General features: G+C 39.0%; 1 protein-coding gene across 1 annotated transcript; it reads left to right on the top strand.

Moving 5' to 3' along the window:
* The first annotated feature begins 819 nt into the window (after positions 1-819).
* On the top strand, positions 820-9,247 carry ccdc14 (coiled-coil domain containing 14). Its single transcript, XM_088330033.1, has 11 exons — positions 820-985; positions 2,228-2,286; positions 2,377-2,440; positions 2,836-2,908; positions 3,013-3,117; positions 5,215-5,679; positions 6,547-6,679; positions 6,748-6,824; positions 7,091-7,234; positions 8,333-8,435; positions 8,508-9,247. Exons 1-11 carry the CDS (start codon positions 962-964, stop codon positions 9,001-9,003), a joined length of 1,743 nt encoding a protein of 580 aa, XP_088186159.1. The 5' UTR covers positions 820-961; the 3' UTR covers positions 9,004-9,247.
* Positions 9,248-14,593: the final 5,346 nt, after the last annotated feature.

Raw genomic sequence — 14,593 nt, 5'->3', positions numbered from 1 at the left:
TAAGTCTTCGGTACCATCCGTAATCATGGTAAATGCGAACTCACGACCAAATAAGATCATCGAGTGCTGGTGGAAAACATCGAAGCGCACAGGAAGCGCAGTCGCTGTGTTTTGCGGAAATGTGGCTCACGTTGAGCATTCCGGATGCTAACGTGTAGCCACCCAGAGCTACACGGAGCTATCTGGCTTCAACGTCGCTATACAGAGACACGAAAGCCGGGGGGAATCGGAGAGGAGGCGGACTTGCTAACACGAGGTGGTGTATCCCTGGATTTTCACAAAGAAAAGATTTCCATCTGCCGCAGGGATGTCGAACTTTTGGACTAGCGTGACGTCATCCACTCCGCTACAAGCACCCCTAGGGCATCATGTTAATCTGTTAATAAACAACGGGGTAGACTGCTTGAAGTGTGAATTTCCCTACGGAGATGAATAAAGTATCCATCCATCCATCCATCCGTCCGTCCGTCTGTCCATCCATCTGTGCATCCATCCATCCGTCCGTCCGTCCGTCTATCTATCTATCTATCTATCTATCTATCTATCTATCTATCTATCTATCTATCTATCTATCTATCTATCTATCTATCTATCTATCTATCTATCTATCTATCTATCTATCTATCTATCTATCTATCTATCTATCTATCTATCTATCTATCTATCTATCTATCTATCTATCTATCTATCTATCTATCTATCTATCTATCTATCTATCTATCTATCTATCTATCTATCTATCTATCACAGAATTACTGTGTGGAATGTGATGCAACTGTACGCCACCAAGATAGGTGGCGGTAGTCCACCACATAACGTTAGTTGCGTGCGCCATAAAGGAAATCAACGGGAAGTGTGTCCCATATGACAAGCGTACGTTCATAAAGTTTACGATGCTCGCAGAAATGTAATTGTAATCTTAAAGAAGCGGCTTGGGTTGCCTGGATCAAGTTTATCTGCGATGCAAGGAAGTATGAAACGAAAGGTCAGACAATTAACCACTTTCACGGGCAGAATTTCGCTGCAGTCAATTGATAAACTACGTTCCAACAATGCTTCAAATCGTATGTGCTATAAACTTGTTTTAAACTTTCGACACAGCAAATATTTTACATGGAGTGGAGTTTTGACGCTCTTGCCACTTGAAAAGTTGCTAATTTCTTCCGATTAAAATGGGTTGTTTGAGAAAAGTCCTCATCAAAGAGACTTAGTACCTGGCAGTGCGTCAGCTCGTCCGCCATTTGCAGTGTGGCAGGTAGAGCGGTCGACATGTAAACACCTTATTATATTTTCAGCACTGAATGTATTGAAAATGGTTGTCATTCTAAAATTACGCACTGATGCGTATATGACTGCAGTTAGCAAACTGGGAAGAGTCTGTGTCATTTATGATTTGATTATACATAATGTTCGGTCTGTGTCAAATCAAAGTGTATAAGTAAATCACTTGTCAACCAATAAATAGCCATTAAAAGTGCAGTATAAAAACATTCAGTGTATAATAAGAGAGTTAAATCATCAATGTATATGACCCCAGATGACAGCAGTTCGAACACTGTATTATGTTTCAAAAAACAAGTTGGATCAACTTGATAAACGTAAACTTCCGTCAAACAAAACTAAGATTAAGGTCATTAAGTCCTTTCTCAACAAAAAAAAATGTAGAATGCCAGATTCTGAAACTTGTTCCTCAAACTATACTGGCCTCAAGACTGTGACTTGATTGCCTCAAATGTAATTTTGACCAATCCATCTTATTCAAGCGATCTCAGTTGGAAAACGTCCAGAATGCATACTCCAAGCTGACGAAGGGACAACCTTTTAATGGCCTATTTAGTGTAGTTAAAGCATCAAATGTATGCTTTAACTATACTAAATTGACTCATGTCTTAAAATATATTTCTGACTGGACCTCCTAAAAGATTTTAAATAGCTGCATATCAAGTTTGTGCCAAATCTCAGAGATTTAAAATATTACTTGCGTCCAAAAGTGTTTACACTAAATCCCAATCTGTTGTAGGATAGAATTCTGAATCCTGCCACTGGTTAGCAAATGTATGGAGCTTTGATTATGAGCTACACTGTTTTCTCTGCTTTTCTTCTTGGTGCCTTTAACATTTTTATTGGTGCTACCATCTAGACGTAAAATTCCTTTGTAAAACAAATGCATTTGTCTCTAGTGTGAAAATGGTTGAACGCATCGAAACAATATGCTTTAAATTCCCAGGTTTTACAATCTGGAAAGCTGGCAGGTGGTGGAGCCAAGGCCCAACAGAACAGAAAAAGGCAAGCTATTCTCGTTATTGCGTGTTTTATACTCTTATCACTCCCACAATGTGCTTCTAACTCAGTGTCCCTCTTCTCTTATGTAATCAGAGTTACTTTTCCAGGAAGAAAGGAACCAGCATACTCTTTGTATTCAACAGATCCTCAAGAAGAGGTGTGCAAAAATTAAACACAAGAGTGGATGTCGATGGGACAGGATTGTAGTTTTAAATAGGACTTTTTTTGTAATAAAGGACACTTCCTAAAAAAGCAGTGTTATTTGAAAAAGTATTGTACTCAATTAGAAATACAGAAACAAAAATAAAACATAATGATTTGAAGACTATAATGACTATCATAATCAGATGTTAAACCATTGACCCATCCCCCCAAGTGAAAGAGATTGATTTTGTAATATATATTTAATAAAATCAGTCGTTCACTCTCATATTATTGATAATTGTTGTGGTCATCCATCCCTGGACAATCACAAACCCCAAATATTATTTTGCAACATTGCATGCAAATACTTTTGTGCATTTTTATAAAACATACAAGTCTTTGCCTCAGGTTTCCAGTCTGCACTCAGGGCTGGATCGTTGTGCAGTTTTGCTTTCTGGTATGCTTCAGGTGGATAAAGAAGGTCAGAGGGCTCTTCTGTAATTAACTTTACTGATTCAGAACTAATGCAACAGAAATATTGTGTGACGAGATAACCAAGTCTGCTTGGTCTTTACTTGTCCTTAGAACCATTGACACAACAATGCAAAGCAGTGAAGGGAAGTGCTGCCAAACAAAAACAATCCACGGGGCAAGGCAAAAAGACTGGCAGGAAACTCCCTCTGACAGCAGGTAATCTGCAACAAATTTACAGCTAAAGCTGATTGAATTTAACAACATTGTAAAAAATAAATACATCATTAATACATTTTTGATTGTGCTAATTTGGTTAACCTTAGACAATTTACATAGTATTTTTTTGTGAATTGTGGCCGGGCTTTAGGAGTAACGAAATACATGCAACTGTTTTACGTATTTATGATCTAAAAAAATGTGATTGTATTCTGTCACAGTAACACAAAAATTCTGGTCAGTTACGATAAAAATGACAATACTTTGCTGGATTGCTATTTCATTTAAAAGTATTTTTACATAAACACAAGCATAACGGCTGAGCAAGCTTGGCGTTGCCAGGCTTAGAGTTGCCCATCTTGGCGCATCTGGGCATTCCACTTGGGCGAGGTTGTTGGGGCCGTGGTTTGTTGAAAAATAACCAGGGAGCCAGTAGTAGTAAGCAGTAGAGCATACAGAAGCTGCCCGACCTACGAACGAGTTTGGTTCCGAACGATCGTTCGTAAGTTGAATTTGTTCGTAAGTTTGTTCAGTGCTATATTTTGTATGTTAAAGGTTTATATAAATATGTTTAAGGCTTGTAAGTAACATGTATTGTTTTGTGCTAAAAACATTTCATAATATAATATGCTCTATAAAGATAAATAAAGTTGAGTTTAACTTACTTTTGGAAGATGCGCTTCAAGAGGTCCTCCCCCGTGGTAAAAAGTGGCCGAAAAAAAGCGTTCCGAACATTTTCTCAACCGCATCAAGCTTTCTTATTCCACTTTCGTTTTAAAAGAAACTGCTCGCCTCTTCCTTTCACTTTACACCAACCATATTGAATGGATGCACGAGATATTAAACAATAAAAAAAGTTCTAATTACGCTAGCAATACAATACACGTTGTTATGCTGGTGTTGATGCTGGGTGACCTCTCGCTGCAACACATAGCGGGAAGAAGCACTACAGTACTGTCTTGTACTCGTAAAAAGATGCACAGAATACAAAATCTTACTTACGGCAATGTCTGGATATTCTTCGACATCCCCAAAAAAAACGTTCGTATCTACCGTTTTGCGTAAGTCGAATGTTCATATGTAGGGGAGCATCTGTACTGTATTGCATAGATATATGCCGCAACATGCTGTCAAATTTTAACTTGGACACAAGACATCCCAGAGCTTGTTGAAAATTTAGAGAGGGAACACTTGGTGTGTTTAAATTAATATTGGGTGTTCTTAATGTGTTCTTCATGTAAACTAAAGCGGAACATATCTTGTCTGCCATGTCAAAGAGAATGTTTATTTTTGCTCAATAACGATACGCATGGTAAAAAATAGGATCATTTTTATATTTAGGACTACAAGCAACTACCTGAATTTGGTTTTCTACAGTTATTTTTGAAAGGTTACACTTTTGATGTATCCCAAAAAAATGTAGTTATTTTATCTATAATATGTTTATTTTGTCTTTTAGCATATTCAGTTTTAGAGTGATCCAAAAGTAATTGAAAGTAATCAAGTCACATTACTGCAATATTATGGTATTCGGATTAAGTTACTGGTTACATTTTTCAACAGTTAACTAGTAACTGTATCGGATTACATTTTTAAAGCAACCTTCCTAACCCTGCTTGTGACTTGAAACACACATCTGAGTATGTGCATTTCTCGCAGTTTTTAATTTTAAGGTTTTAATCTCAAATCTGCAAATTTATTTTTCATAAATTTGTGACACTTTTTCTCACAAATTTGCTGCTTTACAGTGCAGATCGTAGTTTATTTTTCTTTATATTTTCTCACACTTTTTCTTGTAAATTTGCTTTTTACTGATTAAGCACATTTGTAATTTGTTTTTCTTGTTTTAACAAGGGTTTACTCAAATTATTGCCTCTCACTATGTAAAGGCAGGTACCCTTAGTATGCATTTTAGTACCAACTCAACTATGAAAACCTTTTCCTCTAAATACTTGTAAGTACAATACATTAGGTCAAAACCTTCTTTGCTCATTTCACCTTGGTTAATTTTACAGTGGACAGTGACAAATTCCTTAGATTCTGTATTATGTAGTTATTTGTTGCATCTTGTTAACATTGTTATTTTTCCACCTTCAGAACACAATTGTCAGCTCCCAAGATCAAAATGTCCTGTTCCACAATCGGGAGTGAAAAAGGCGCACACCTTCCGAAAATCTCCCTTAGATCCATGTCACAAGGCGTCTTCCCCGCCTCACGGATCTGCTCCGCCACAGCCCCTAACCTCTGTCTTGCTGTCTGTGACCCAGTCTGAGTCTGCATTGCACTCCATTCACACCTCAAATCAACGGACTCTTGCACAGGCTGACTGCCAGTCTGTTGCAGGTTACCACAGACCTTCATTTAATGGTGAAGATGTTGATTGTGTGCCTGTAAAAGACACAGACACACAATGTGAGACGCAACAGAGCGTGCAAGCCAATGAAGCTAACTTGGATCCTGGGTTGCCGTATGACACACATAGAGAGGTGGATGTTGGCGGAGGCAAACTAAGGACTGTGCAGTATCTACTTAGAGAGCTCAAGACATTGATCGCCGGAAAAGGTATGTTTTATTGGATTTAAGTTTTGTGCAAAAAAATCTAACACTAAAAGAAGTAATGTGTAGGCAGGGTTCTGAAATGTTCAACACAGATACAGCTGTGGAGTGTATTAGGGTTGAAAGGAAGATGTACCCAGTACAAATTGCGACCAATGGGACAGTAAAACCAATACCGATACAGCAGGGGATCGGTTAGGGTTAGGTCTGGGTTAATTTTGTGATTGTATTACAAGTTTCAACGTGGGAGCACGCGGCTTATATACAGGTGCGGCTTGTGTAAGTCCAAAAGCGGTTATCCTCTTAAAATATGGTGGGTGCGGCTTATAATCAGGTGCGCTCTATAGTCCGGAATTTACGGTAGTTTGTTCTGATGTAGTCTCATCTCTTTGCCCATGCACTCCTAAAACTTTATTTTTTATTCATTTCAAACCAGTATGACAGTTAAGGAAAAAAATTGTATTTTTTTCATAGCTCCTGTTTGAATTTGCGTAGCGTGGTTAATTAATTCAGGAGTGAAACTGCGTTCACTCAACTGTTAAACCAGTTTACGGATTCAATGACAAACTTGAAAATCATGTTTACTTATGCTGACAGCCTTTTATCTTATTTTTCTCTCAAATCTATATTACATATTTACACTGGAGTGTGTTGTTTAATCTCGTTGCATACAATTTTTCACCGTGTTGATACCAATAACAATAAAGACTATTGTAATATGTTTTTCCCAATACAAAGTACTAATGTAATTAATTCATTTTTCTTTTGAGCTTGGTTTTAGTCCCAACCCAAGTCTGTTATTTCCATCAACAACTGTCTTTCTGTTCTTAACATCATGCTCCCGCTTCATTTGCGTACGTTCTGGTTGTGCAGGGAGTATTGCAGAAAGGCTACTCACCCACCTAGAGGTGACCGTGTCTCCACCGGAATTGAACTCCAACGGTTTTGTCTCAGAGAAATCTGATGAACTGCAGGCTTTGCAAAACCTAAATGTTCACCTTCACAGGTAAGGCACAAGGATAGGGGTGATAACAATGAGTCGCAACAACATGCCAATGCTTGTCTGTGTTTCAGACGAGTTGCATTTTTAAGCAATCAGTTAAAGGAGCGAGGGAAACAACAAAGTACTGAAACCCTGAGTATCTCGCAAGGTAAAAGCTTTGTTTGTGACATTCTTATTTAAATAAACTCTGACTGTACATGGAGTTGAGCACCTTGAGTGTAACGCATTGTTTGCAGAAGCACCGAAGTTATTTACTTATAATGGGTTGACGTGTGAGGTGTAATCATTCAATAAACTGCAGCTCACTGTAATTCTGCATTCTGAGGCTATTTAGATGACTCATAGCAACTGTTTTAAATAACAAGAACATCTTTTTTCCCCAAAAATCACTCAATTCAAATCTTTTATGTCCAGTTCTTAATCTGCCATCGGATCTTGCGGAGGCTGAATCCCGACGACATGAGCTTCAAGTTGTTCTCGCTGAAGTGCGACAATCGCTTCTGGACACAAAGAAACAGTTGCGCGACAGAGAAGCTGAGAATGCGCGGATCAAATCAGGTTGAGCCTTGTTGCACCTACTTGCTCTTTGTTTTGGATTTTTAAACAACATTGCAGTGTTGCCAACGCCCCAGTAAGGGAGTAGCTGTTTGATGCATGATATCATCCCATGTACAAAAAAAGTAATCTGCATATAATTGCAATGGTAGCCAAGAGAAAATCTTCTCACAGAAAAGACAGTGGAGTAGTATTATTTGCTACTTTTTTTCTTTCTTTTTAATTCTTTTGTGTTTTTTCTTTTCAAGAGTCGGTCGGGGGGTGTTTCTAGTGGAGTAAAAGGTGGGGTAAATCGTTTCAAGGGTCCTTAAAAAGTTAAAACTAGAATCTTTTCTCATAAGATATGTGTTTACAATGTCCAACTGAGTTTAAAGAGCCCTTATAACTTTTTTCCCTCGACACCTTGCGTGTGAACACATTGACTTGTGTGCTCGCCTGCCAGCTGTTTAACCTATAGCATACACCAGGCTATCACAGTTGCACACACAGTCACGCCAACCCAACACATACATATACAACCTGCCCCTTGCGATAGCATTTGCAGAACATAATGCAGGATATGTTGATTTTAATGACAATAAAGATAATATCATGCGGTGAACCAGTGACAACCAAAAACCTTTTCAGTAACAGGAAGTTCTTCCCAATACAATTTACCACTGGGAAACACAACCTTAATTTTATACACTTAATTACTTTTGCACTCCTTGCACTAATACACATTTCATAGTGCCCTGTTTTGGTGTAGCATGTGCCTGTCCTCTTTAGTGCAACCCGTGGCAATGACTCTTTATAGGACCATGCCAAACAAACTAATATCAGCTGCAGTTAATTACAAAGGGGAAAATAAATGCAATGGAAAAGCAAACCTAGAGCAGGGTTGGTGTCATATTTAAGCAGACTTGTTGAGAAACATTGCAACAATTACAAGCATTTACAAGCACTTTTCAATCCTTGAAAACACAACATTAAAATTCAAGCACTTTCAAGGATTTCAAGCAACCGTACAAATCCCGAACTAGGTTTTGGAAGTTTCCAGAACGCTGTTCCTATTTTTAAAAGCACTATCTGCTACAGCTGTAATGGAACTGTGGTTTGCAGATTTGGAGACTATGAGAGCCAAATTTATCCAGAGTGAAGAGGTCAAGAGTCAACTGACCATACTTGCCCAGCAAAGACTGGAAAAGATAGAAAATCTTAGGAGGTGGGTTTCAGTCTATGGTTTCCTTTTTCTTAATTTTTTTCTTAAATCTTGATTTACCTTTCACTTTTTTAGGATTATTTGGAGTGGAAGCCTATCCGAGAGTGAGACGGTTCTTGACTCGGTCATGTCCAACACGGCGTTCAAAGAGCAAAATGACGACCACAGTTGTGCCACAGAACGTGTCACCAAATACTTGATGAGTCTGGGCCAATCAGAAGCTTTGTACACTGGCAGTAACGTACACATGGCTGCAGAGAGGGAAAACAAAATGCCAGATGAGGTGAAAGCTTCCCTGCCAGCAAAAACAGCGTCTCGTTTCTACAACCACAACGGTAGTGGTTTCGCTGGAGCACAATTATCAGAGCAGCAAACCGGACAAGACTGCCAGAATCTATTTGACACGTTCTTGTCAGAGGGCAAGGCAGATATTCCGTCATCAGACTGCAGTATGAAGTCAATGTCCACCTTTGACACCAGAGATGAAGCGGCTTTCCGAGACGGACTGGCAGCTCTGGATGCCAGCATAGCTAGCCTGCAAAAAACAATCAAACAGGATTTGGGTAGATGATTGTAATTTCAGATTTGTTTGCTATGCTGATCCAAGTGCCCCGCAATAATCCAAGTCAGTGTTTGCATTATTGCAAGTATGAATGTGTTTTATCTTCTGCAATTGGCGTGGTGGAGCTGGCCCAACGCTCGGTGTCAGCCAAAAAAACCTCCAGGTTTGCTCAACCATAATCAAGATTAAGTTATGGAGAAGATGGATTAACTGTATTTTTTAATTCACAATTTAATAAAATTATGACCTTGTATTTGTTAATCTGATTTTAAACACACATGACACATGTACAGTCTTAAATACTTTCAAAAACATTTTAAATCAGACATTTTTGTGGGAAATAGCAAAAAAAGAATAACTAAACAAGTACATGCATTTTTTTATATTCTCACTAAGAACGTTATAGGGTAGCTGTTTATTTAAGACAAACATATTCTTCGAATGAGGCATTCTGGATTGCTGCTTGTACAATCAGATTTGAACCGACTGCTTAGACTGCAGACCTGGGCACTCCGGTCCTGGAGGGCCATACGTCCTGCCAGATTTTGAAGTTTGCTCTTCTTTAACTCAGGTGATACAAATTATAACCTCGTTAGCAAGCTAGCAAGTGCTCGTTAACGATACTGGTGATTGGAATCACCTGTATTGGATCAACCTCAAAAATCATGCAGAACATACGGCCCTCCAGGACCGGAGGGCCCAGGTCTGGCTTAGAGCTAGGGTGGGCAAACTATGGATTGCGGGTCATGCTCATTAATTCATTCAATGCCAGACATTTCTCAATTGGGAAATGTGAGTGCTATCCACCTTTTTGCCATTTTGACTCATTTTTAAAGGCCTACAGAAAATGTAGTTCTGTAGCTAAATAGACAAGAGAAAGCTTGAACCCTCATCTTTCATTAGAACAAAAGTATGTTTCTAGATTTTACCATTGTTTAGTAAACAAGTTGAACATTGCTTACTATCTTTAATACTCATTTCCAAGATGACTTTTGAGAAAAACGACTTTTAATGGAATTATGCATTTCGAGCACAACTTTGACTTGATGTGATACCTCCAATATCCAAACAATGCTTTCCATAAACACAGGGTCACTTTGCTTGCAAATTAACATTTAGGTGCTAAACTTTGCAAGAACCTTTCAGCGCCTGACATTTCCGGTGACAAGATCACATGATTTTGGTCACTTGGAGGCCGCCCATAATCTCCTAATTGCTGGATAGAGGAAGCAACACGGTGAAGTGGGGGCTCCTCTGTGTCGACAGATCTGATCAAAGCCGTTCCTGCCATTTAGTGGTGATTTATGTGACTGAAATCATTCCCAGACACTTGACACTTACTGATCAGCAGCACCAAAGCCTCAAGAATAGTATCCTAAAATAAATTTAAAAAAAACTACGTATTTTTAAGTTTTGGCACTTAAGGACAATGCTTCTGAAAACGTATTTGTACGTTATGGGACTGAATGAGTTATCTGGCCCGCCAAACAAAAATTGTGAAAATATGATAATACAGTATATACATAGGACTTAAAGTACTAAGAATTAAAAACTATTTTTTGGGAGCCACCTTTTTATATTTTTATTGAGCCAATAATCGGGTGCATTTTTACATACATGCACTGGATGGTGCCAAATCCTGGTGCCATTCGCAAGTCATCGACTGTTGCTGTATTTGCTGACTACTATTAATCGACCAGAAAAACACTGAGGGAACCTGCCCTATGTTCCATCCATCCATCCATCAATTATCTGCACCGCTTATCCTCAGTAGGGTCGTGGGGGTGCTGGAACCCATCCCAGCTATCTGTGGGCAGTGGGCAGGGGACACCCTGAACTGGTTGCCAGCCAGTCGCAGGGCACATAGGGACAGACAATTCACTCGCCCATTCACACCTAGGGATAATTAACCTGACTTGCATGTTTTTAGAATGTGGGAGGAAACCGGAGTGCCCGGAGGAAACTCACGCAAGCACGAGGAGAACATGCAAACTCCACACAGGAGGTTCGATCTCATGACCTCAGAACTGTGCCGTACATGCTCTGACCACTGCGCCGCCGTGCTGCCTGCCCTTTGTTATTTTACCTTAGATAAAAGTCACTGAAGGGGCTCTTTAAGGCAGTATTAAAAAAATATCACTTGGGTGTCTTTGCAAAATTTAAAGAACCCTTTTAAATAAGGCTTTTTAATCTGTTCCACAAAATGTATAATACGTATAAAATGGTTTTAAAAGGTACTCTTATTAAAAAAAGAGTTGACATGGTACCACTCTTGTCCCCACTGTCCTCAAAATAGAAATAGCTGGATTTATTTGATCATAAATGCTATTTTCATTATTAATATATACAGGACTGTCTCAGAAAATTAGAATATTGTGATAAAGTTCTTTATTTTCTGTAATGCAATTAAAAAAACAAAAATGTCATACATTCTGGATTCATTACACATCAACTGAACTATTTCAAGCCTTTTATTATTTGAATATTGCTGATTTTGGCTTACAGCTGAAGAAAACTCAAAAATCCTATCTCAAAATATTAGAATACTTCCTCAGACCAAGTAAAAAAATAATTTTATAACAGCAAAACTAAATCAAACATTTGAAAATGTCCATTGATGCACTCAGTACTTGGTTGGGAATCCTTTTGCACGGATTACTGCATCAATCCGGCGTGGCATGGAGGCAATCAGCCTGTAGCATTGCTGAGGTGTTATTGATGCCCAGGATGCTTCGATAGCGGCCTTCAGCTCATTTGCATTTGTAGGTCTGGTGTCTTTCATCTTCTTCTTAACTATACCCCACAAATTCTCGATGGGGTTCAGGTCAGGGGAATTAGCGGGCCAATCAAGGACAGTGATGCCATGGTCAGTGCACCAGTTACTGGTGGTTTTGGCACTGTGGGCAGGTGCCAGATCATGCTGGAAAATGAAATCCTCATCTCCATAGAGCTTTTCAGCAGATGGAAGCATGTAGTGCTCTAAAATCTCTTGGTACACAGTTGCATTTACTCTGGACTTGACGAAACACAGTGGACCAACACCAGCAGCTGACATGGCTCCCCAAACCATTGCTGACTGTGGGAACTTCACACTGGATTTCAAGCAACTTGGATTTTGCTCTTCTCCAGCCTTTCTCCAGACTCTGGCGCCTTGACTTCCAAATGAAATGCAAAACTTGCTTTCGTCTGAAAAGAGGACTTTGGACCACTCTGCAACTGTCCAGTGCTTCTTCTCCATAGCCCAAGTCAGACGCTTCTTCCGTTGTCTTGAGTTCAGAAGTGGCTTGACCATGGGAATACGGCTATTGTAGCCCATTTCCCGGACACGTCTGTGAACTGTGGCTTTTGATACCTGGACTCCAGCTTCAGCCCACTGTCTTTGAAGCTCCCTCAAATTCTGGAAGTGGCTCTTCTTCACAATTTTGTTAAGGCTGCGGTCATCTCTCTTGGTTGTGCAGCGTTTCCGGCCACATTTTTCCCTTCCAACAGACTTTTTGTGGGTATGCTTTGAAACTGCACTCTGTGAACAGCCTGCTCTTTGAGAAATTTCTTTTTGTGTCTTACCCTCCTGATGGAGGGTATCAATGATGGTCCTCTGGACAGCAGTCAGATCAGCAGTCTTCCCCATACTTGTGATTTAGTTTACTGAACCAAGCTGAGTGTTTTTAAGGCTCAGGAAACCCTCGCAAGGTGTTTCGAGTTAATTAGATGATTCAGGTGATTAGTTGAATAGCCTACTTGTATACTTTTTCATGATATTCTAATATTTTGAGATAGGATTTTTGAGTTTTCTTAAGCTGTAAGCCAAATTCAGCAATATTAAAATAATAAAAGGCTTGAAATAGTTCAGTTGATGTGTAATGAATCCAGAATGTATGACATTTTAGTTTTTTTAATTGCATTACAGAAAATAAAGAACTTTATCACAATATTCTAATTTTCTGAGACAGTCCTGTATATCAAATTTAATTAAAAACAGCACTTCTGAGCCGTATTACACTTTTTTTCATTGCATATTATCAAATTTAGTGCTTAAAAAAAGAGACATAATTTATTACTTTTCTTTATTGCTGTGGAATGCTGTGTCCTGAGATTCGATCAGCAACCTTAGTGGCAGTATTTAAATCGAGGCCTAAAACACACTTATATTCTATAGTTTATGAATGATGACCTCAGAAGGCTGTCACCCAGACGTTTTATTACCTATATTTCATGTTGAGGTCTGTGTATGCCCTTGCAACTTTTATTGCAGCCTGTTCATCTTGGAAGGGGCATTACCTCATGTGCAGTCCCTTCTCAAGGATTCTTTATTTTACTCATATTGAGTTTTTTTTTAGATTTTGCTTGCGCTCATCTACGGTATGGTCCAGATTAGGGGATAGTGTAATGGTAGTCTGTACCGCAGTTGGAGATTACTTGTGATAAAGAGCTATGCAAATTAACACGTCTTGATTTAACTCTGAGTGTTTGTAAACCAATCTGATTAAATGGTCTATGTATATATATATATATATATATATGTAAATGTCTGTATCGCTATTTTTGGGAAAAACTAATCTTTTATTGCATTAATGGAATGTTAACAAAACAATTTCAAGAATAAGATAAGAACAGGGGCAGCACGGTGGCGCAGTAGTTAGCTTGTGTATGGCATAGTTCTGAAGTCATGAGATCAAACCTCCTGTGTGGAGTTTGCATGTTCTCCTCGTGCTTGCGTGGGTTTCTTCAGAGCACTCCGGTTTCCTCCCACATTCCAAAAACATGCAAGTCAGGTTAATTGGCCGGTCCAAATTGTCCCTAGGTGTGAATGAGCGAGTGGATTGTCTGTCCCTGTGTGCCCTGCGACTGGCTGGCAACCAGTTCAGGGTGTCCTCTGCCCACTGCCTGAAGACACAACCCTACTGAGGATAAGCGGTGCAGATAATGGATGGATACAAGAACACATATGCCTACATTATCTTATTTTATGGTTATTACTCATTTTTCAAGGCCAAATACAAGAACTTAAGGACTTTAAAAGCGTATATTCCAATTATTTCCGTACCATTTAAAGAAATATGGTGTGAATCATGTATTTTGCAGAACGATTTACATATGTGATTTTCAATCTTCTGTGTGCATGAATCAAGACATGATTTTTATATGTTGAGTAAACGGAGAATGTTTACGTTTTTAAGGCCAATCTCTCCCCATGCAGGATGTTTTCCCCATTAGAATCTACCCCTGGAAAAAATTGTCTTATTTTTTTGCATGTCCATATTTGATATGTAATGCTTGCAGCAATAGTTTTCCTAGTGCCCTGTTTAGGTGTAGCATGCACCTATCCTCTTGACCAGTAGGGAGCGAAGACATATCTTATGACAATGCTATACAAACTAATGTCAGCTTTTATTAGTCACAAGGACAGAAGAAATGGAATGGCAAATCGAAGCTACTTGAGAGCAGTGTCGGCCGCAGTTTCAAGCAGATTTGTCGAGAAACAAGGTAACAATTTTAAGCGTGTTTCAATCCTTGAAAACAACATTAAAATAGTAGCATGTAATACTGTAGTGTTGGATTACAAACTGTACTGGTAGATGCAAAAAGATCAAATCAATGA

Source organism: Urocampus carinirostris, chromosome 3 (assembly GCF_059441175.1).
Source record: "Urocampus carinirostris isolate Australia breed hairy pipefish chromosome 3, RoL_Ucar_1.0, whole genome shotgun sequence".
In the NCBI taxonomy this organism is placed as follows: domain Eukaryota; kingdom Metazoa; phylum Chordata; class Actinopteri; order Syngnathiformes; family Syngnathidae; genus Urocampus; species Urocampus carinirostris.
Note: the sequence above shows the minus strand (reverse complement) of the source record. Positions and strands in the feature narration are given on the sequence as shown.